We start from the raw sequence: 23,929 nt of genomic DNA on the forward strand, positions 1-23,929 counted from the left end.
TGGGGCAAAGACTCCCCTGGAGCTGCAGGGGGTGGCAGAGAATCTAGGGTCCGGAAATGGACACTGGGAAAAAGTAGGGTGGTGAAAGCGCTGCTGCCCCCGGAGCCGGTTGGGGAGGAAACAAGCCTGCGCTTGCTGAGTGTCCACGCGGTGAGTGTGCGGCGCTTTCATTCAAACTTTGGGGAGTCTTTGGTTCTGGAGTCAGCGAAGGTGTGACCAATCAGAGCCCGGGGAAGGGAATAAATTATGCAAATCACCATCTGGCGATGGATCAGATGACTCCCAATACTTAAAAAGTACCTCGCCGGGAGCTCGCTGGGTGACAGTGGCGAGCCCTGGCTTCCTGGGCAGGCGCCCGAGAGAGGGCCGGTCTGGTTCTGGTTCAAGCCCCTTCACATTCCCCCCACCACCCCGCGGCTGAGTTTAGCCGAGTTTTCATCTTCCGTCTTCTCCACCTTCAGCTGTCTAAGGCCACCGCTCTCTGGTGGAGCGAGGGCTTCCCACTTGGGGTTTTACAGGCTTGGACCGCTGGAAACTTCGAGAGGTGTTTTTTGTCTTGTTTTTTCAGTCTTTTTAAAAGTCCCAGTTTGGAGAAGGGAGTGCGAGGGGGTGGTAAGGATGAGAAACACCGTTCTTCAGCTCTGCCTGTGGAGCGCCTATTGTTGCTTTGCCACGGGAGACCCCATACCCCTTGGTCCAGAGGGACGGCTGCAAGGTAACTTATTTCACTTATTTCATTACCACCCCCAGAGCTTCTTTTCGGGGCCAGTGCCCTCTGTCTTGCCCTTCTTCCTCGATCCTGCAGCATCCTCCCTGCTTTCCGCCTGCGCTGTCCATTCGCTCCTCCTAATTGGTCTTGCAGTTCGCTTGTTCCTCGGCGCTTCTGACCAGGGCATCCCAGAGCCTGCCGGCTGCCGGGTGTGCTCCCCCGCGCTCGGTCCGGCTCCACCCCTTTGCCGTTAATATGCACTCTTATCGATGCTGTCCAGCCAGCAGAGTTGGCTGCCAGCAGCTCTTCAACCTTGCCCTCCTCTTTGAACCTGCGGGTTTTCCAGGCAAGAAGGTTGTTAGAAAGAGCTGTCATCTGGCGCTCTTCTTTTTAATCTCGGCTAGGTGCTTTGAAATTTTAGGCGCCAGGGTAGCTGGCTCTGGTTTGAGGAGCGTTTTCGGGGAGGATTTGGTGGGTAATTTGGACAGAGAACCCCAGGCTGCCAGCCTCCTCCTCCTCTCCAGCAGTCTTTCCAGCCTTCGCTCCTCCTCTTGCTACCTTTCTTCCTTCCAGCTGCCAGCTTTCCTTTTTCAGTCTCTTCTATTGGAGAAAGCATGCCCTGGAGGAGCAAGGGTAGGGTCACCCCACAGGAGTACCAGGTCAGTCGGTTAAGCAGAGGAGAGTGGGGAACCCCTGAGGCATATCTTATTAGCTCATCTTCTACTATCCTGTTGTTCAGTTCAGTTCAGTCGCTCAGTTGTGTCTGACTCTTTGCGACTCAAGGAACTGCAGACTGGGTCAAATGATGTTGGTCCAAGTTGCTTATGTATGAGCAGGAGGGTTAATCTGAATGAATGGAAAAATTACTTAACACATTCCCAACTCTGGTATACTTGAACCAGGGTAGGTTTCATCTCTAGTTCCTCTCCTATAAAATGCTAACATTCCTTTCAACTTCTATGTTCTGTGATTCTAAGTATTTGGGGGTTATTTCCTTCATTCAAAGAAGTCTTTATTTGCCAGGAACCCTTCTAGGAGTGGGGCTTCCCAGGTGGCGCCGTGGTAAAGAATCTCCCAGCCAATGCAGGAGCCACAGGCGACGTGGGTTCCGTCCCGGATCAGGAAGATCCCCTGGAGGAGGAAATGACAATCCACTCCAATATTCTTGCCTGGAGAACCCCATGGACAGAGGAGCCTGGTGGGCTACAGTCCATGGGATCCCAAAGAGTCGGACATAACTGAGCAACTGAGCACACAGGCTTCTAAGAGGATACAGCAGTGAACAAAACAGGTGTAAACCCACACCCCCAGGAATCTTGCATTTCAGTGATGAGAAGATAGCCAGTCAACTTCTTAAAACATAGAAATAGTGCTCAGTGTCATGGAGCAAAATAAAGGAGAGGAGGAAGGTACAGAGGGCTGGAGGGAGAAGGTGGTATAGCTTTAGTCTGTGACCAGACTTCCCTCACTGAGAAGCTGACTTCTGAGCAAGGAATTGGAGGAGAGGAGAGGATGAGCTTGGGGACATCTGGATGAAGGACGACTATGAAGTCCCTCCCAGAGGCAGAAGTGATGCTGGCTGGAAGTAGTAGAAATGAGCTAGAGAACTGTGGGGTCAGAGAGAGCCAGGTGCTAAAGTGAATGTTTTATGTTCACCTTATGTGGGTTTATCCATGAGTCAGTGCTGGGAAGCCAGCAGACTCTCTTTGCTTTTTCCCTAGACTTCCCATCTGGTCTCTATGAGTGGCTATCCAGGTGGAAACTGGGAGATTTTGAACAAATTATATCCATGGTTCAAATTTCTGCCAGTTGGGGCTTTTGTTCATTAATGACAGAGTTCTGCTCATGTGTATTTAGTTGCATTTTCTGGAACCTTATCCTTTTTACACCTGGTACGTCCTCCCCCTTGGCCTCTTCACCACCAACCCCTCTATCACTGTAGTCTCTCTTTCCATGACTCCATTTGTTTGTGTTTTTTTTCCTTTCTTTTTAACTCTGGGATAATTAAGCTCCTGGTATGGTCATTTGGTCCATTTTCCCTTGATTTCTGGGTGACTGGACAATTTGACTGTCTAATTTCCTAGCCTGATATCAGGGGTGGTATCCTGGATGATTAGAACAGGGCTGCTGCTGCTAAGTCACTTCAGTCGTACCTGACTCTGTGCGACCCCATAGATGGCAGCCCACCAGGCTCCTCTGTCCCTGGGATTCTCCAGGCAAGAATACTAGAGTGGGTTGCTCCTCCAAGGGATCTTCCTGACCCTGGAATCAAACCCTTATCTTCTACATTCACCTGGGAAGCCCTGATGATGACAGTACCTAGTGTTAAAAGGTCTTGGGACCATCAGTAACATGGGCTGTGTTTTGAAGTAGGGCCATCTCCTAGATAGTGCTGTGTGTGTGTGTACACGATGGAGCTGAAAGGAGAGGTTTTACTGCTCTTACGAGCATCTCTATGGCTTTGATAATTTATTTAATAAGGTAAAAAAGTGTCTGGCACCTGTCTGGTACTGCAAGAAGCACTGAGGTCGCATGAGGTGTTTGGGGTAAGTGCCAGAATTGACGTGGGCGCAGTAGGGAAGCCCAGTGTTTAAAAGGTCAAAGTTCCTTACCTCCAATTCCAAAATCTTTCAAAACTGAAAAATTTGACTGGTAGCTTGTTTGGCAGCAAGGCCTGGCCTTACCTAACCTGAATTCTTACACAATTGGCATCCCAAACTGACCTGAACCAACAAGATGGTCTTTAAAATCTTTTTCTTTTTCTTTTGTTCACCCTTGAGTATGAGTATTCATGTATTTCCTTACAGAAATGTTATTGTTGTGTTTGATGAATGAGGAATGCCCCAAACCACACATATATATATATATATATAGTGTGTGTGTGTCTATATATATATGTGTATATACACACATCATAATACCTGATTAAAATGTGAAAATTTCTGAATTCTGAAATGTAAGTCTGTGTGAAAGTGTAGTTGCCCAGTCATGTCTGACTCTTTGAGATCCTATGGACTGTAGCCCACCTGGCTCCTCTGTCCATGGGACTTTTCCAGGCAAGAATACTGGAAAGGGTTGCCATTTCCTTCTCCAGTAATGCAAGTGGTCCCAAGCATTTCAAGAGAAGAATTGAGGACCCGTTCTCTGAAATTAGTAGCTTGAGGGAAGGAAAGAGAGCTCATTTGGATTAGAAAGAAGGAAGGAAGGTAAGGGAGACTTCTTTACTTCAGATTCAGTCATTGATGTGTGTGTTTGTGTGTGTTAGTCACTCAGTTGAGTCTGATTCTTTGCGACCCCATGGACTGTAGCCCACCAGGCTCCTCTCTCCAGGGGATTCTCCAGGCAAGAACACTGGAGTGGGTCGCCATGCCCTCCTCCAGAGGCTTTTCTCAACCCAGGGATGGAACCCTGGTCCCTGCATTGTGGAGATCCTCTGGGCCAGGGTAAGAAGCCCTACAGTAGTTGATACTAGCGACTAATTAACACTTAAATTTTGGTGAGGTGTGCCTTTTATAACATCTTTGCAACTCTTCTGTGAGATGAGATGGAAACATTCAGCAGATGTAAAAGCTGAAACCCAGAGGGGTTAAGTAATTTGCTCAAGAGTGAACAAGAACTGGACCCCAGAGCTCTCACCACCCAGGCCTGCTGGTTACCACACGCTCTTTTCTTTCTCCCCAGATGAGTTCAACAAATCCAGGGTGGTACCGACTGCTGCCAAACCTCCTGTGAGATTTAACCTCCGCACCTCGGAGGACCCAGAGCACGAAGGATGCGATCTCTCCCTTGGCCGCAGCCAGCCCTTAGAGGACTGTGGCTTCAACGTGACAGCCAAGACCTTTTTCATCATTCACGGATGGACGGTGAGCCTAGGGGGGAGGTAGCTCTCCAGCTCTACATGGAATTTGGTCTCCTTTGTTTTGGTCAATTAAAAAGCATACTGGTGCTTCCAGATTCTGCTCTTTCTCCCCCTCTTTTCTTGTGGGCTGCTTGTATTTCAGACAGCTGTGAAGAATGTAATGGGCACTTTGCTGAGGGGGCAATCTGGACTCCAGCAGGGTGGCATTTAATGCTGGCACGCAGTGGGCTTTCAGAAAGTGGCTCTCCTGAGGGCAGTAGCCTAGCTCCACTGGCTCTTAAGGGACCCTCTAATTACACTTAATTACATTGGTCAACCGCTGCCTCACGGGGGCCATCCCTTTGCGAGAGCTCAGCTGAACTGAAGCAACTTGACTGGCTCAGAGAGTCTGTGAGGAGCCAGCTGGCCTGGCTGGCTGGCCCTGGTTGGCACGGTGCCCTCCTGTTTGCATAGAGATAGTTCCATTTAAAGCCACTGGAGTCTTTCTATGCCCTCGCTGAGCCATTCACATCAAAAAGCCCATAACAAACTTCAACAAAAAAAGGGCTTTAATGCTCGGCCTCAGAAGCTTTGGACCAGCGAGGGATTTATCCATTCATCTAATGACAGTCTGTAGGAAAATGGCACTGTTAAGTGAGCAGGCTTCTGCCTGGGCTAATTGGGAGGGGACGTTCCTCCCCTTAATGATGAGAAATTCATATCCGTTACATGCTTGCTGGTTCTTTAGGTCTATCACCAACTGTTGGGGTCAGGCCTGGCTAGGCGGTGTTATGTAGGCACCTATGTACCAAATGCAATCGAAGGGATCATTAAGGGCCTGTCTGCCCATCCTCACCTCACAGCCTATGATTATAATCATCCATTTGGATCTTTTAAAGGCCCCCCTGGTCAAAATGCAAATACAAACTGCCTGCAACCGACAAACACATTCCAGAAGGTTCTTTTGTAATCTGTTTGGAACTTGGAACAGCAGTTTCCCATAGAAGCAAGATTGTAAATGGCCTTTGGGTTCCCAGGCCAGGCACAGGAAATCTATTTATCTAATAATGCACCCATGGATAGGTTTACAACTGGACCTAGTCACCATTTACACTTTGTTTCTGTGAGAAAATGTGCTCTGAGTTCTAATTTGGGATTCCAGCAACAGATCTTCCCTCCTCTAGGGTCAAGAGGGATGGCAGAGATGGGCTGTGGGAAGGGGTCATTTGTTAACTCGGCATTTGCCTAAGAGACAGAATCTCCTTGCATCTCTGAGAAAGAAACCCATTCTCCAGGGCAACCCTTCTCAGCTGCTTCTGAATGCTGGACCAGGTCACTTACTTGCCTGACTGTAACAGGGCTAACCTCGGGTTGGCTTGGCCACCAGCACGTATCCCATAGCAGCCCTATTGGTCAGTGGGGCAGGAACACAGGATACCAGCTTGGACATTTTCGATGGGAAAAGCTGGAGGCGTCATCAAGGGCAATGGAAGACACTCGCTCACATAGCAATCCTGACTGTGGCTGGCCCCGCTCATGGGCAAGCGCTGGTGTCTGGGGGACCAATGTGAATGTTCCATGGCTGCGGGAAAGGGTCACAGAACTGAATTTCATATTCACTAGTATTTTTCAAACCCAGAGAAAGAATTTTTTTTTTAAGTCCTGTTTTCTCTGCAGATGAGTGGCATGTTTGAGAACTGGTTGTACAAACTGGTGTCAGCCCTGCAGACGAGAGAGAAAGGAGCCAACGTCGTGGTGGTGGACTGGCTCCCACTGGCTCACCAGCTTTACGTAGATGCGGTCAATAACACAAGGGGTGTGGGACTCAGCATCGCACAGATGCTCGACTGGCTTCAGGTAACAATGGGACTGAAGGGAATCATCTCCTTTTCTGAGAAGGATCTTGAATCCGAACCCTTTTAGGAAACAAAGATCGGATTATTACAGTGAACCGAGAATATCTTTGAGATTCAAATTTTTACTGAATTAAGTATCGCTTGAAATATTTTGGAAGCTGGAACTTTTAGAAAGCTTTCTAATTATTGACTCATTTCTGGATTTTTCCTGTTACTTTCCTTGCAGGAATTTACTTGCTGATGCCTTCGGAAGCTTGTAATCTTTTTTTTTTAAAAAAATTTAATTAATTAATTTCAGCTGTGCTGGGTCTTCATCGCTGCACGCGCTTTCTCTAGCTGCAGCGAGCGGGGGCTACTCTCCGCTTGCGGTGCAAAGGCTTCTCATTGAGGTGGATTCTCCTGTGAGGGTTCCACTGATGGCTCTGCTGCAAGGCAGCAGATGTGGGTTCGATCCCTGGGTGGGGAAGATCCCTCGGAGGAAGAAATGACTACCCACTCCAGTTTTATCGCCTGGGAAATCCCGTGGACAGAGTGTCGGGTTTCAGCAGTTGCAGCACATGGGCTCAGTAGTTGCTGTTCCCAGACTCTAGAGCACAAGCTCAATAGTTGTGGCACACGGGCTTAGCGGCCCCGAGATGTGCGGGATCTTCCCAGATCAGGGAGGGAATCTGTGTCTCCTGCATTGACAGGTGGATTCTTTACCATTGAGCCACCAGAGAAGCCCAAAACCTTGTAATCTTAAATACCTACTGATGTCTGCTCTTATTCTGAAGGGTGGCTGGGCTGAGGGTGGGAAGGGTTGGTTCAAACAAATGCAGCCTAATGCCTTGCATAAAATATACATGGAAAACAGATCTTGAGGTCTTACATTTACTTTTATAGGTTGACGATTTGCCCCGGCTCAGTGGACTTAATGGGAGGCAGGGATACACTGGCGGAGTGACTCAATTATCTGGGCAATTCTAACCTGACTTTCCTTTAGAAGCCCATGAATCTGATGAATTGTGGCAAAATTCTGGTCAGGATTCTCAAATAGTCCTCAGTCTTCTGCCTAGGTTGTTTAGTTGAGCTTGGTTCCTGAGCCATGGGGTCAAACCCCCCTCACCCTCATCACTGAGTGCCTTCCCTATCAAGGTCTGATGCTTCGACTCTGGGATCCCAGACAGGCTGGCGACGAGGAGGTGGGCAGCTCCTGGGCCTAAGAGAATGGGTAGGGAGCACCCTGCTGCAGACCGTGTCTGGCACTTAGTCTCCAGTTTGTCCGGTGGCTTTGACCTCTGCACTGCTACCCATCCCCACCTTAGACACTGCCAGAAACGTGTAGGGGAAGGGCCCTCATAGCTCAGTTGGTAAAGAATCTGCCTGCAGTGCAGGAGACCCCAGTTTGATTCCTGGGTTGGGAAGATCTGATGGAGAAGCGATAGGCTACTCAATCTCGTATTCTTGGGCTTCCCTTGTGGCTCAGCTGTCAATCCACCTGCAATGTGGGAGACCTGGGTTCGATCCCTGGGTTGGTAAGATCCCCTGGAGAAGGGAAAGGCTACCCACTCCAGCATTTGGGCCTAGAGAATTCCATGGACTGTATAGGCCACGGGGTTGCAAAGAGTCAGACACAACTGAGTGACCTTCACTTTCAGGTATGCAGCTTCTAGTCACAACCTGCACCCTGTCCCCAGTGCAGGGTGACTGAAGTACCACCAAGCCCTTTCCACCTCCCCTTACCTGGCTGTGTCCCATCCATGTTGCCCTGCCAGTGCTACCAGCCACCTCCAGGCTCCTTGTCCCTTCCCTGGCATGACTGCTGTTGAATTGCTGGCAACCTGTGTGCTCAGGACCAGCCTCCTCACTCCTTCCCTTCTGTGACTTTCTGCAGGGCAAGGAGGACTTTTCTCTTGGGAATGTTCACTTGATTGGCTACAGCCTCGGAGCTCACGTGGCCGGGTACGCGGGCAACTTCGTGAAAGGCACGGTGGGCAGAATCACGGGTAAGCATGGCTCCTTCACTCAGGGCTGCTCCTGGGGCTCCCTCCCGGAGCCCTTGGAAAACTGAACTTGTGCAGGACTTCAATATATGAATCAGATAGAAGGATGTTCTGGTTAAAGCTGGGTATCTGTGGGTAGTGTTAAGTTTGTTATTTGAGCCTCCCCCTTCTCAGGAGGAATCTCTGGGTCCCTGAGCACCAGGGAGCATGCTTGGAAAACCACTGGTTTAGTGCAAAAGGTGAGGAAGCACCCAGACAGCTGAAGAGACTCAAGGGCAGCCCTGGGGTAAAGCCCGGCCTGCAAGCTCTGCCGCTCACTCAGTCTCTGCTGCCACGCTCCAGGAGCTCAAGGGAAAGGAATGAGTAGTGTGGCTTGTGGTTTGAATTCTGCCTCGGACTTCTATTTCATTCACCAAGAGCCTCTTTCCAGTGTTTGGTTGGTGTTACTTATTAGTGATAATGACCTGTTTAAAATGTGTGGTTAAACTTTGTCCTTAAAGGGACCTTTCTGGTAGTGGTACCCAGGTTGGCAATAGAAAGTCGAATTTTCCATCTTATTGAGGTGCTTTTTTTTTTTTTAAGTGAAACTGAGTTTATTTAGAGAGATACACACTCCATAGGCAGAGTTGGTGATCTTCTGATGTGAGAATTTGATTTAAATATTTACATCATCTAGTGACTGGGAAAAGTGGGAAGGACTCTTTCCCACTCAGAGGCCCCTGAAACACATACATAGAGCTTCCTCTAGGAGAAAGTCAGAGGCAAATTTGTTGCCCTGAATTTTTGCCCTCCTGCCAGCATTCTTTGGTTAGTTCTCCCTCCCTGCTTCCCGCACACCTCCAACACATTGAGGGCCCAACTGGTCACCCAGAAGGAAAGAAGTAATCATTTCCTTCCTGGCCATGTGTATTCATTTTGAAACAGGACTCAGGTAGAAGGGAGTCCTTAGCTAAAGAATGACTTAGTACAGGTCGAGTTTCAACAAGCCAGCGGGGTAGATGTGAAACTATATAGAGGGACTTCCCTGGTGGTCCAGTGGCTAAGACTCTGTTCCCCATGCAAGGGGCACGGGTTCAATCACTGGTCAGGGAACCAGATCCTGCACGCTGCAACGAAGACCCGGTGCAGTCACATTTGTGAGGTTTAGTCGCCCTCCTCAAATCATTGTCCCCGGGCTTAAGTCTAATGAGCACACACACACACACACACACTCCTTTCGATCCAACTGTTTGATCCAGCATAACTTGAGAGCTTCACTTTTGATTTTCAAGTCAGCGGGGCCTGAACTGTCCAACGGGCAGTGTGGCCACAGGTGACTACTCAGTAACTCCTGGCTGGAGCAAAGCCCACGGGCCTCGAGCCCCTCTGGGTTCTATTGTCTGCGTGCCTCCTCCTCGCCCCCAGGAGAGGCCTGGTGTTGCAGAGCTGGGCTGGCTGTGTGCAAAGGCAGCACACACAGCCCCCGCCAGGGCCCCAGGGCCAGTGTCCTTGGCAACGGAGACAGACGGCAGATCCTCCCTCTCCCTGTCTCTGAATCTGAAGTGGGATGGAGCTCGTCAGAGCGTTCTGGTTCCTTCCCCCTGCCTGTCTGGGTGGGAGCTGCTGAGATGAGGGCTTCTCGGGCAGAATGCTGATCAGTATTTCGGGCCATCTGCAGGGAGTGTGGGGGCCAGCTTGTCCGGAGTGCGGCCCCTTCTCTGCAGACTCTCTGCAGAGCGGGGCCCCGGGGCGAACATGACAAGGAGTGGCCTCTGTCCAGTTGCCAGGCAGCACCTCAGGGGCATCTGGCTGACCTGACGCATGTTGCCATGCATGTCTGATGAGGGAGACCTGTGCCCTCTCCTCACCCCTCAGACTTCCCATGGGCCTGGGAACCGGGCGGTCCTGACTGGCAAGAGGACCAGAGATGGCAGCTTGTGTGGAGTCCAGAAGCCAGGGAGGCTGCTGCACAGAGGCCAGTAGGGGTCCTTAGCCTGGGCCTGCACGGGGTACCTGAACCCCAGTCTTGCTTGGATCAGAGAACTGTGGACTTGGGGTCTGCTGGAGTTTTACCCTCTTAGGCTTCTGAGGGAACTCCCTGATCCGCTAGGGAAGAGGTCATAGGTTTCTAATTGTACTTGCATTTTGTTACTTATAAAGAAAGAAGCAAGCAGATTTGTTCATTCAAGAACTAAGTGGCCAGCTGCAGGCTGTGGGCTAGATGCAACCCAATGTCAAGCACTCAGTGTGTAACCGGTCCTTTGTGCCATCTGTAAGCCATATAGCATCCAGGCCAAAGAATTCTTTGGGCTTCATTTTACAGATGGGGAAGCTAGGACTCAGGGCTTAAATCACAGGCCCGGTATTTGACACCCTGATGGCAGAGCTGGATGCAGACCCGGGCCGTTGGGCCTGCGCCTCACCCCTGGGCCATGCTGCCGGCCTCCTGCTGGCAGGGAAGCAGCAGCTGTGACAGTTTCCTGCCAGGCCAGGAGGCAGAGGTTCTCCTGGGCGTTATGTGTGTGCACAAGAGAGTGTGTGCATACGCATGCAGGTGTGTATTCCATTTGCTGGACAGGACACCTCTGGGGGAGTCTGACTGAATGGAAGGAGGGCTGCTTCTCCATCCTCTCTTTTTGGACTGGATGCATTCACCCTCTCCTTCCTACTTAAGCAAATTGTGCAAATTTCCCGCGGGGTTTGTGGGCCTTGGCTACGTGTCAGGCAGGGTCAGCCTGGGGAGGCGAAGGCTCAGCCTGCCAGCCAGCCGGCCTTTCGAGAAGCCCTGTCAGCCAGCGGCATTCCTCTGGCCCAGCTTGGTTTCCATAGCGCTGACTGTCTGGTGGAGACTTTTGTTCACTGATGCAAGAGCCCCCCTCTTATTGGCTGCAAAGCAAAATGCTTCTCTTCTTTCTTTTTTTCTTCAGGGCACATGGTGAGAGGCAGGGAGAGGCCACCTGTGTCAGTACTGGGTCCGTTCAGTTGCTAAAAAGAGTCATCGAGGGCTTCTCAGGGAGGCCACTGCTTTTGCGCTGTCTTTCTTTTAGGTCCTGGGCTAGAGAGGAGCCCCCAGGCAGCCTGGGCTCTCTTTCTGCCTCTGTCATTCATACATATTTCTAAACTTCTCTTAGAAACTAGGTAGAGTTTCAGTTATTACCAGTTCTCATGAGTAGTGAGTTCCACAGGTTTGCTATCCACTCTGAACAACAGCTCTGCCTTTCATTTCTCCTAAAATCACCCTCCGTAAGCCTCACTGCGTGCCTCCTGGTTCCAGTGCGCTGGGATCTGGGGAACAGGGTTCTATTACCCATCTCCTGCTGTCACAGCTCTATTCTCGGTCATTCTCCTCCCTACCTTGCTGTCTCTAGATCCAGGCTTCTCAGCCTCAGCACTATTCATGTTTGGGGCCAGACAGTACTTGTGTGGGCACTGACCTGTGCATTGTAGGATGTTTATCGGCATCCTTGGCCTCTACTCACTAGATGCCAGCAGCTTCTACTCACCCTTTTCTCAATTGTGACAACCAAAGATGCCTCCAGACATGGCCAAATGTTGCCAGGGGGTCCCCTTGGGAGCAAAACCCCTCCCAGTTGAGAACTGTTGTTCTAGACTAAACAAACCTTTCCCAATGGCACACAATCTTTTCTTCGCTTTCTCTAGGTCCTCTCTCTCTTTCTCTGTGTATAGGGCAAACAAAGAACCTTTTAGGCTGGGTTGAATTCAGCTCCCGTAATTACTTGGTAATAGTAGCTAGTGTTTACACTGACAAGCACTTACTCTTTTAATATCGCACATGAACTATATGAATTAAGACATTCAGATTTCATTTTCTAGATAGTACTGAGGCATGGGAGAAGTTTTTTTTTTTTTCCAAAATCTGGTCCACAGACCACTTAGTTTTGGGATCACCTGGGGAATAAGCCTTTCTTTCTGGTTCTGCACCAGAATCACCTGGGGAATAAGCCTTTCTTTCTGGTTCTGCACCAGGATCACCTGGGGAATAAGCCTTTCTGGTTCTACACCAGACCTATCAATCAGAATCTCTTGGAGGGCAGGGAATCTGCATTTGATGCTTTGCAAATTCTATTTTGGAATGGGTTTTATACTTGTGTGCATGTGTGCTAAGTCACCTCAATCATGTCTGACTCTTTGCACCACTATAGACTGTGGCCTGCCAGGCTCCTCTGTCGTTGGCTGGAGAATATTGGAGTGGGTTGCTGTGCCCTCCTCCAGGAGATCTTCCCAACCCAGGGATTGAACCCATGTCTCTTACATCTCCTGAATTGGCATAGCACCACCTGGGAAACCCTTTATAGTCACGTGGTTCCCAGATATTATAAAAGACAGTGAAATTGTCTCTGTTGTTGCCACTATCTTCATGGTTACCTGCCCTGCTCTCTCTCCCAACACACATACACACAGGAAATCTGGGACTTGTGTGTCCTTCCAGAGTTTTTCATAATTACACAGTGGAACCTGAATTTGTAAGAAGCTCCCCACAGATATTTGTGCTGTTTTAAATTTGAGAACCAGAGCTCTCTGCAGTGTTGCTTGTTTGTTTGATACAGAAGGGTTGCAGGCAAAGGGTTTTGTGCTTGCGCCTACAGAAGAGAGGAATTCTGGAAGCCTGCAGATGCTCAGTATTTCTGGTGCACCCGGCTCTTGCCATTCCACTCCTGGGCCTGACTCATAACTAGCAGAAGAGGAAGAGGAAGTCCCGATGCAGATAGCTCAGTTTGGGGAGACTGAGTCTTCCTTCTCGAAGATATAGGTAGCTCAGTTATTCTGTCAAACTTTGGCTAAGATCAAGGTTGTGGAAGGCTCCTAGTGGCAGAATAAAAGGGAGGAATGGCTTAGTTTCAGCCAGCCCAAGTTCTTTCTAGAACCGCTTCGGTTCCAACAGTCTGTGGTTCCTTGGATCCACATGTCGGTTGAACCTCATGACCAGTTTATTGAGTCAGGTGGAGTCTTGAGAAGAAAGCCAGCATTCCTATACAGCAGGCACCAAACTGTGCAGGATTCCCACGGTGCGGACGTCTTCATTCTGCGCTCGCAGACTCAGCTATCCACTGGGTCTCCGCTCACCTGACATGGCCCGTCTTGGCTCCCCCTTCTGCTGTAGGTTTGGATCCTGCTGGGCCTTTGTTTGAAGGGGCAGACATCCACAAGAGGCTGTCCCCTGACGACGCAGACTTCGTGGATGTCCTGCACACCTACACGCGCTCCTTTGGCTTGAGCATCGGCATTCAGATGCCTGTGGGTCACATCGACATCTACCCCAACGGGGGTGACTTCCAGCCAGGCTGTGGACTCAACGACGTCTTGGGGTCGATCGCATATGGAAGTGAGTTCCTTATTTTTTCTTTTGACTCAATTATTGCATCTCCTCCTGAATCAGCCCGAGCTATTATTGTTCCCAACAGCATCCATTTCGTTATTCCCACTTCTCCCCACAGTGGCCCTTCAACACTGTTTAGCCTACAGTTCATCATCCTGCAACAGTCTTCCTGTGGCCTCTGGTCTGCTGTCTTATGCTTTGAGGTCATAGTTATTATTGTTACAGAAGGAATACCTTTTTGTTGGGAAAAAAATCAAGCATTATAGAATTGCCTACAGCAAGAAGTAAAAATACCCTCTCATCTCCCACACCCACTCTTATTTTTATTCTCCAGAGGTAGCCAACATAGATATTTTGTGTGTATCCTTCCAGGCTTTTTGCTTTGAAGATTTATTTGTGTGTGTGTGTGTGTGTGTGTGTGCGCGCGCGCGCGCGTGTGGTACTTTTCAAAATCACGTTGTCCTGCAGCTTTCCTTTTTCAGTCCTAGTATATATTGTGGACATTCTTAGACATCAGAGTACATAGACCTATTTACCTTTTTCCTTTTTAAAGGTTGTATAATATTCTTTAGCATGGATGCACCGTAATTTAATTTTTTATAACATTTTAAAGAAGTAAAATCAAGACACTTCCTCACTCACTAACAAGTCTGTCTTCCTGAATGCCTAAGCCTATTCCCAGCAGTCTTGGGGAGAACTGAATTTGCTGCTGAAACTGATGGGCTGGGTTTCTCATTTGCTCACTGCCTTGGATCCTCAGTCTTTTAGGGTTTCTAAGTCTTGGCCCCAGTTGGCTCTCTCTGCTCTGATGCTCTGCTGTTTGTATGCCCCACTCTGTCACTCAGTCTTAGGTTGCCCTCTCCCAAGGTGTTATGTAACATCCAAGAGGTCCTGTGGGGCTTGGGAGTTTATGCAAGGAGAGTGCAGCTCTGCCTCAAGTGATCAGAGGATGGCATTTTTTAAGTCTGGTGATGTTAATGAGGAAGGAAAAGGGAAGCTTTGCCAAATGTTTCTGAAGGTCCCAGGATTTACTAGAACTATTGGCTTTAGCCTCTGGTTGCAAGAAATAATGATTACTCTGGGTCAGAAAAATTCAAATTATGCTCCTAACTTTGCAACCAATTGGCTCTGTGACCCTGAGCAAATGACTTCAGCTTTAAGGGTCTGTGGGTCATCATCTCTAATTGAAAGAACTAGAATGAAGTTGGCAAACATTTTCTTAGAGAGTCAGTTAGTAAGTATCTTCAGCTTTGCAAGCCATCAGTCTCTCTGTTTCAAAACTCTGCTCTGCTGCCATAGCGCGGAAGTAGCCAGAGACAACAGGCAAATGAATGAGTGTGGCTGTGTTCCAATAAGACTTTACTAAAAATGGACCAGCCTGCAAGGTGTAGTTTGCCGATCCCTGGACTAGGTGATGTTTAGCTTTAGATCCGTTTCCAGTATTTTGTGACCACACAACTCCATCAGGACTTGGTGATTCCTCCTGCACAACTGGCCTCCATCACCCTGTTTAGTGCTTGTCCTACGTACTTCCTTGCTCTTTATTGCTTTGTGTGTGTCGGTGCAGTCTTCCTACCTGGCGGGCAAGCAGTTCAGTGGCAGGACTAGCCTCCAGTTCTAAAGAAAGCACAGCATGTGTTAAGAATGACACAAACAAGCATACGAATAGTGACAAGAAAAATAGTGATAACTGATGCATGAGTGCTTGCTGATGGAGAAGGCCAATCACCGAGGAGCAGCTCAGTCCTGACGTCTCCGTCTCCCTCTCTCCCAGCCATCGCAGAGGTGCTGAAATGTGAGCACGAGCGGGCAGTGCATCTTTTTGTCGACTCTCTGGTGAATCAGGACAAGCCGAGCTTTGCGTTCCAGTGCACAGACTCCAACCGCTTCAAAAAGGGAATCTGTCTCAGTTGCAGGAAGAACCGTTGTAATAGCATTGGCTACAATGCCAAGAAAACAAGGAACAAGAGGAACAGCAAAATGTACCTAAAAACCCGGGCGGGCATGCCTTTCAGAGGTAACCTTCATCCCTGCCCGCCTTGCCCTGCGAAAGGACCTTTTCCCTATTTCCGAACACCATGCTCTATAACAAGCACATTCCTACAGTTTGATCTCATCGTTGCAAACCAGATTATAATGTGCATGCCCTAGGAAAGTTAAATATTTAAAAGTAAATGATGGGGGCTCCTTATCACTCTATGATTGCAATAACTTAAAAATTCTATCTTGTATTTAGCTTTTCATATTTGTTTTCTCATTTGATTATCAAAATGATCAGAGATAGGCCTAACAGGGAATTGAAATGACATCTTACATTTTTATAAAATGTTATAAAACCAAAAGTTTTGTGGGTATTATATTACATATGAGGAAATTGAGGTTCAAGAGGTTAATACCTTATTCTTTTATTCAAGATCACATAGCTCAAAAGCATCTAGGTCAGAGTCCCCCAAAGTTCTCCCAAACCCCAAGTTCAGGGCTCCTTCTTCCTTTTATTAAAATTTTTAATAGAAGAGATAATTGCTTTACCATATGTGTCAGTGAATCAGCTATATATATACTTACATACTTGAATATCCTATTCAAGGCAGGATATACTTATATATCTCTCTCTTGAGCCTCCCTCCCGCCCCCTCCATCCCACCCCTCCAGGTCATCACAGAGGGCTCCTTCTATACTGCAGTGCCCTCTTAGGCCATTGGAGAGAATGAGGTCAGAGGGAGGTTAGAGGTTGGGCTGGACCAAAAGGATGTCAGTCCCTAAAAACTCACTGTGGTGGGTGACTCACTTTGGGTCAGGGTATCCTAAGATGACAAGCGAGGCTTACAAATGTCTTTGTTCTGCTATCTCTGCAGTTTACCATTATCAGATGAAAATCCATGTCTTCAGCTACAAGAACATGGGAGAAATGGAACCCACCTTTTATGTCACCCTTTATGGCACCAACACAGACTCCCAGGTTCTGCCTTTGGAAATGTAAGTCATGGGTTTTCTTTGCTGGGTGCAGGACAGAGAACAAGTCGGAGAGGTGCGCAGGGGCATGTGAGCACTTGCAGGGGAGGCGCTGGATGGTTCCTCCCTCCTGCTTCACACTCTCCCGGGAACCCTGGGCTCACAACATTTCTGGGAGGGAAGCTCCTGGGGTGAATCAGCAGCGTGAGAATCTGCTGAATCAGCTGGGCAGAAACTGCTGTTTCATTCAGGCAACACCTGATTCCTGAGGCTTTAGGAAATTTGGAACCTGAAGCATGTTATCCGTGGCCCATTTCCCATTATCTGTGGGAGGGGCACATGGTAATCAGTGTAGACCTGTTGAGCACTTGTAAGGTGCAGAGTGCCCTGCTGAGTAATGCTGGGATTGCCAAGAAATGCAATCAGAGTACTTGCTCTCAAGGCTGGGGGCTGAGCGTGGGGGACCAGACTTGTGTGCACACACTCATGCACACAGATGGGGAGAGGCAGGCTCCCCTAGGTGCTGAGTGAGAGGGACAGACAGGAGGGGCTGGGAGTTCCGGAGAGGGGGAGATGGATGCCCGTGGGGTGAGGGGGCGAGACGTCGCTGAATGGGGATGTGACTTTTCACTTTTCTCGTTTCTGTTCTTTCCTGGTCCTGTTCCCCCCAAGGAAGTCGCCTACATGATGAGATGCTCAGGTTCCCGAGCATTGGATAGGAAGCCGGGGTGCTGTGCGTGGTGTTAGCTCTCTGCTCGTGTGGGGCGCAGCTGAGCTTCCATGCTGGTCCTGCTGCCGGGACGTGGAGGGTGTGGCGAGAGGGGCCTCTTGCCCATTTCTCTCCCATCCGTGAGGGGCAAGGGCTGTCACCGTGTCACCCCGCATGGTGCTGCAGTCTCCAGGTGGTAGGGGACAGAGACCAGCGTTCCTCTCCCCTTGCAGGGTGGAGCAGATCGGGCTGAATGCCACCAACACCTTCCTAGTCTACACCGAGGAGGACTTGGGAGACCTCCTGAAGATCAGACTCACGTGGGAGGACAAGTCTCAGTCCTGGTACAACCTGTGGAAGGAGCTTCGCAGCTACCTGACTCAGCCCCGCGGCTCCAAGCAGGAGCTGCATATCAGACGCATCCGGGTCAAGTCTGGGGAAACCCAGCAGAAGTAAGTTCCTCATGACCCTCTTCCTGTCCCGTGTCCATGGTTAGCAGAGGGCATGTGCCTCTGCAAATCCTTTTCTTGGATAAGTGCACATGTGAAGGGCGTGCTAAACCACTTCAATTGTGTCTGACTCTGCGACTCTATGGGCTGTAGCCTACCAGGCTCCTCTGTCCATGGCATTCTCTGGCAAGAATACTGGAGGGAGTTGTCATTTCCTCCTGCGAGCATGCACCTTCCATCTTTTCCTATCCAAAGCACGGGGGCAAAACCACAAATGCTTTGCAAAGAAGACTGAATTCCAGATCAATTTGTGCAGCTTGTGCCCTGGTCACAGGCCCTGGGCTGAGAGGGGTGGGCAAGTGGAGGCTGGAACCCAGTCCTTGTTCCACTTGCCATGTCCTGCGCTGGCCTGGAGGAAGGGGGTTTCTCTTGGACAGGGCGCTTCAGGAGAGCTGCCTTCTTTTGTTTTAATATTGGTTAATACGCCCTAGTACGAGTTCAATTACTTTTTTTTAGCTGCACCAAGTAGCATGTGGGATCTTAGTTCCCCAACCAGGGATCAAACCCATGCCCCTTGGAGTGGAAGCAGAGATTCTTAATCACTGGACCAGGAGTGCTGTTTGTTAATCTGTTTGCTCTGGGGTCTGTACATGCAACAGAAGTTGCATGAGGTCTGTGGGGGTCCTAGATTCCCTGACATCCTATCTTCAGAGCATTCTACCCCTCCTTGGGAAGCTCTGACTCCAGGATGTGGGTGGGGCCCTAACATCAAGGAACAGCGATCCCTCTGTGCTATGCCAGCTGGCAGTTTCCCAATGTCTGTTAACCAAGCCTAACATGAGAAATCCACACCTAAATCAGCCCCTGAAACGTGCCTTGACTCTCTGAGCAGCTTCTGGCTAAGTGGGAGCCAGGAAACCTGGAGGACATTCATCAAGAGAGGAGGGTTTCCTTGGCCAGACCCTTCAGCCAGCCTCTGGGAGGTCACTGCCAGCCTAGGGTCGATGGGAAGCAGGCTCCACTCTCTGTACCTCTTCTGGCATTTTCTCCATTACAGTTCTTCAAGTGTCTCATTTCCATCCGTCACCTACATTGCATCTTGGCCATGCAGGGGTGGAGCCTTGGGTCGCTCATCTGGGTGATTCTGGTCTAGAGACCTGGGCACTGGGGTGTAGTAGGGGTGGGTGCCCGCTGAGGGGAACTTTAGCACAAAGGCTGTGGTCTAGATAATCGTGTGTCTTTCTCCTTCTCTTGACGCTTGAAAGTGCAGCCTGTGCCGACGTGTGGCAGCTGAAATGTGATCGTTTTTTATTTTTGGTACTTTTTTTTTGGGCCACATTACACAGCATACGGAATGTTAGTTCCCCCACCAAGCATCGAACCTGTGCCCCATGTAGTGGAAACGTGGAGTCTTAACCCCTGGACCATCAGGGAAGTCCTGAAAGATGGAAGCAAATCTAATAAACCACCAAGCCTTAACAAATGTGAACCATTTTCCATATTGGTTTCAGATATGAGATTTTAAAAAGTAAAACATTACAGATGAATCAGAAGCCCCTCTGCTGCCTGACTCCTGCCCTTCCAAATCAATTGTACTAATCTTCCAACATTAACACATGTGAGCGTTTCCCTCTTCGTGATGTTTATACTTTCACTGCTTCTGTTTGTATCCATGCGCAACCTGTAGAATTGTTTTGGTTGCTTCTGAAGTTTACATGAGTGGATATTCCTTTCAAAGTTGCTTTTCTCCATTCAACATAGTTTATGAAATTTATACAACACATATCGATCCCATCTACTCATGTTTAGGCTTCCCAGGTGGCTCGGTGGCAAAGAATCTGCCTGCCAAGGCAGGAGCTGTGGGAGACACGGGTTTGATCCCTGGGTTGGGAAGCTCCCCTGGAGAAGGAACGGGTAACCCATTCCGGTATTCTTGCCTAAAAAATCTCATGGACAGAGGAGCCTGGCAGGCTACAGTCCATGGGGTCGCCAAGAGTCAAACATGACTGAGAGTCTGAGCATCATTCGTGTTTAACTCCGGTACGCAAGCCATCATTGAGCAAACAATAGTTTCGCCATTGTTCTGCTGAATATTTACCTTGTTGTTGCTTTCCTGCAGTCATAAGTAGTGCTGAGGTGACCATCCTGGGACGTTTTCCTTGTGCACATGGGTCAGGGCCTGTGCTTAGTTAATCAGTTGTGTCTGACTCTGCGACCCCAGGGATTGTAGCCCTCCAGGCTCCTCTGTCCATGGGGATTCTTCAGGCAAGAATACCGGAATGGGTTACCCTTTCCTTCTCCAGGGAATCTTCCCAACCCAGGAATCAAACCCGTGTCTCCTGCAGCTCCTGCCTTGGCGTGGGTAGCCTTTCCTTTCTCCAGGAGATCATCCCAAGCCAGGGATCAAACTTAGGTCTCCCGCATTGCAGGGAGGTTCTTAACTGTCTAAGCCACCAGGGAAGCCCAAGAATACTGGAGAGGGTAGCCTATCCCTCCTCCAGGGGATCTTCCCGGCCCAGGAATCAAACCTGGGTCTCCTGCATTGTAGGCAGATTCTTTACAAGCTGAGCTACCCGGGAAGCCCATGGGCTTCTTGGAGGAATGTTAAATCACTGGGTTATAGTATATGTATTTACTAACTGGACTGGATATTAATCCCTTTCAAAAGTGCTTGGACTAATTTTTCATCTCAGCCAATGAGTAAAAGTTCTCTTTTTCCCCTTCCTTTGGTGGATATTCTTGCCATTCCTCTGGGTGTGACTTGGTCACTTACTGCTGTTTTCATTTGTATTTTCTGATTGAGTGTAATGGGTGTTTATGGGCTGTTTGGGTTTCCTGGTAAAAGTTTGGAAGACTGTTCAGAATGTGACTTTTGTCCTACTGCTAAGTATCATGGTCAGATTTACAGGCCATGGGGTCACGCTGACCACTTATCACCAAGGCTGATGGGCTGGAAGTTGGGCTGTATGTTTTAGCTGAAATAGTTTTAAGACTACTGATTCTTCCTGTGATCTTTGTTGTCTACTTCCTGAATCTTTTCTATTAACTCACAGCTGAGTTCCAGTTATGCTTGTCAGTGGGTATTTCTGGACACCATGCTGGAGGGACCTTGAGTTCCTTCACTCAAGGAGTTTATAGTCCCCTACAGATACAGGAATTCGCAGCTATTCAAGGCAGGATATAATGTGTTACAATGAGATAACACCTTCGCTATTAACTCTGTGCCATAAGAAGTAACGACAGTAACACAAACGACATTTATACAAGGATGTGCCAATTCATTAAACTGAGAAGTCAACAGAGGGTTAGCTTAGTAAGGTCCTGAGCAATCAGGGAGGCTTCAGAGAGGCTATGCCTTGGAAGGCAGGTGGCCATTTGGACAGACAGAGGGAAGAAGGTGGAAGGGTTGTGATTAAAGGCTGCATGAGCCGAATCACGGGAAACATCAAAGTGAAACCCTTTTGGTGTGCTTGTAGCAGCGGTGGGGAGTTCTGAAGGGTCTTGAGTCAGGATGGGTGAGATGAAAACTTCTCTTTTCTTCTTACTCCATCTGCCTTGGATCCAGAAAGCACCATATGGCTGATGCACAGCCGTGTCCCTACCCCTGGAGCTTTGGCTACATCAGTGGTTTCTTTTTCCTTCTAGATTGACTTTTTGTGCAGAAGATCTTGAGAACACCCTTATATCGCCTGGCCAAGAGCTCTGGTTTCACAAGTGTCGGGATGGCTGGAGAATGAAAAATGAAACCAGGTAAGCAGGATGTGCTCAGCGGTTCATGCAGTGCCTGCTGACGGGTCCTCAGGCTGGACGTGCGTCCGGGCACTTGGGACACAGAAGCCAACAAAAGCAGATGAATGTCCCTTCCTTTATGAGGCCGACCTTCTGCTGGGTGTGACAGGATGTCGGATGCTGTGAATGTCTCTTTGCCTCTTGTTCTGCTTCACCCTGTGGGTGTCACAGCCGTGGTCCTGCTGGAATGAGGTCTTTCAGTGACTAAGTCCCCAAGCTTGGTACCCATGTTCCCATCTTAGATTGAACTTCTGTGTAGTGACCAGGGCCATGGGAAGTTCCAGGGCTCCTGGTTGCCTTCTGGGCACCAGGGTGGAGTGGGGAGTTAGGCGGAGTTAGGGAGAAGCACAAGGCTCGCTTCCCTTGTAAGATTTTCTGGGACCCAGGTTGGTGTGAGTGGATTTAAGTAGGCAATTCTCCCCCTTTCTGTTTTCTGGCCGTGAGGCATATGGGATCTTAGTTCCCCAACCAGGGATCGAGCCTGTGACCCCTGCATTGGAAGCATGGAGTTCTAATCACTGGGGAAGTCCAGCTTTCTCCCTTTCTGAGAAGCAGGAATGCTCAGTGTGCATGTTGCTGTAACAGATAAAGGGGTCATCTTGCTTTGGTGTCCCTCTTGCCCTGTGCTGGAGTCTCATCATTTCAGAATTGAGGAAGGCTGATCCTGTGGTATGAAGCAGAGGGTCCTTTCAGAAGGGGCCTCAGTCAACACCCTCTGAGCCTAAATGCCTGCTGAGCAGGAGGGAGACACCGCCCCCACCCAGGTCCCAACCCCTGGTCCAGTCAGAGGTACTAAATAACAACGCTCCCCAGCACGTAGATGTGCCCACCCTGCGTGTGTGCTTCCATACAGCATCTCATTTCCTTTGATCAAGTCCATGATGCTGGTGCTGTTAACCTTGTGGACAGCTGGAGGACCTGAGACTCAGGGAGGTTAGATCACTCTTTTCAGGTTCCCCAGTTGGTGACAACAGAGTGAGGATTTGAAGCGGTTGGTTTACTCGAAAGCCTGTGTTCTTTCTTGAGCGTGGAGGTTCCACTTGCTCAGATGAGTCACCTTGCCTCGATCTAGATATCAATTATCAAGCAGCTGCACCCTTGCCGGGGTCCCCCTGTGATTAGCTGTCTGCCAGCCCTGAGGGTTGAGCTACATCCTGGCTGCTCTGTCTTGTGTTCAGGAGCATCACCGTGACCACACACTTGGAGATCACAGGACTTGTGGCATCCTGAAAACTGCTCATGTAATTAAGAGACTCAGTCTAGAGTAGGCTTACAAGATTTTCTGCTATGATAATAATTTTAATTCTTCATGTCTGTGTTTAAATGTATACCTTTCCAAGTGCTTCCACACATTTTTACTTCACTGATTCTTGGAAGAGCCATGTAAATTGCATACCCGGGAAGGATTGCTATTCTGACATACTTCTTTTTCCCACTCCAGAACTTCCTAACAGTTGAGAATGCCATAATTCTCTTAAACTATCTCTTTGAGAAAACAAGTTGTCCTTTCGTTTGCCCTCAAAAGACTAGAAAACAACAGGCTCCCCAGTAATAAATTAACGCCAGGAAGTGGTGACATCTCTGGGCTGGAGTATTCTCTCTCCAGCTATGAATGCTGTTCATCTGTTCACAGGAAAGGAGACTGAGGCTCCGAGAGGTTCCATGGTGCGTTAGTGTAGCTGAGATTTAGACTCTGCCCCCTTCCGGTCATACTGCAGGCTCTCCTGTGTTTTTAGAGCAAAGCAAAGAGGGCTTGATCATTTTCCCGGCGGTTGCCTGTGTGTGTGTGTGTGTGTGTGTGTATGTGCATGCACGTGCATATACGTGCATGCTGAAGGTGATTATTCTGCTAAATATGCAGGTGGCATCATTGAGATGTAGGGAGCGAGGAATCCAGAGTGGGCCCTCATGTGGTGTTCCTCAAATTGATTCTGTGGCTTCTGGGGGGAGGGGGAGGAAAGAGCAGAACCCTCTCCATTTGTTCTGAAAGGGAAGAAGGTAACACAGGCGGAGAGGAGTGGAAGAAAGCTTGGTCTTGTGGTAAGCAGAGGTGCAGAGCTGCGAAGCCAACTAACAACTCCACTCCCACGTGGTTCCTTTCAGTCCAACCGTGGAGCATCTCTGAGGGTGCCTGCAGGGCCCCCCACCCACCCGACCTCCAAGCCCGTGGAGGGACGTTACAGCGGAGGAGCCACCTGATGGGAGGACCCGGCTTGGCCCTGTCCCTGGAGCACTGGGAGGAGCCCGCTCTCCGGGGCAGCTCTGTGCCTCCCGGGAAGGCTGGGACTTCTCGCCGCCAGGGAGCGCGCACCGCCGTGCCTGCTGGCC

At 49.3% G+C, this 23,929-nt stretch overlaps 1 protein-coding gene across 1 annotated transcript; it reads left to right on the forward strand.

Moving 5' to 3' along the window:
* The first annotated feature begins 618 nt into the window (after positions 1-618).
* LIPG (lipase G, endothelial type) lies at positions 619-23,726 on the forward strand. The gene is made up of 10 exons (XM_068994003.1): positions 619-715; positions 4,391-4,572; positions 6,225-6,404; positions 8,277-8,388; positions 13,487-13,708; positions 15,477-15,719; positions 16,558-16,678; positions 17,597-17,815; positions 21,458-21,562; positions 23,705-23,726. Exons 1-10 carry the CDS (start codon positions 619-621, stop codon positions 23,724-23,726), a joined length of 1,503 nt encoding a protein of 500 aa, XP_068850104.1.
* Positions 23,727-23,929: the final 203 nt, after the last annotated feature.

Source organism: Capricornis sumatraensis, chromosome 21 (assembly GCF_032405125.1).
Source record: "Capricornis sumatraensis isolate serow.1 chromosome 21, serow.2, whole genome shotgun sequence".
Classification (NCBI taxonomy): Eukaryota; Metazoa; Chordata; class Mammalia; order Artiodactyla; family Bovidae; genus Capricornis; species Capricornis sumatraensis.

Coding starts and splice junctions, on each gene's coding strand:
- LIPG (XM_068994003.1), top strand. CDS start 619: ATGAGAAACACCGTTCTTCAGCTCTGCCTGTGGAGCGCCTATTGTTGC. Junction 15,720..16,557: donor GGCGGGCATGCCTTTCAGAG/GTAACCTTCATC, acceptor CTATCTCTGCAG/TTTACCATTATCAGATGAAA. Junction 21,563..23,704: donor AGAATGAAAAATGAAACCAG/GTAAGCAGGATG, acceptor GGTTCCTTTCAG/TCCAACCGTGGAGCATCTCT.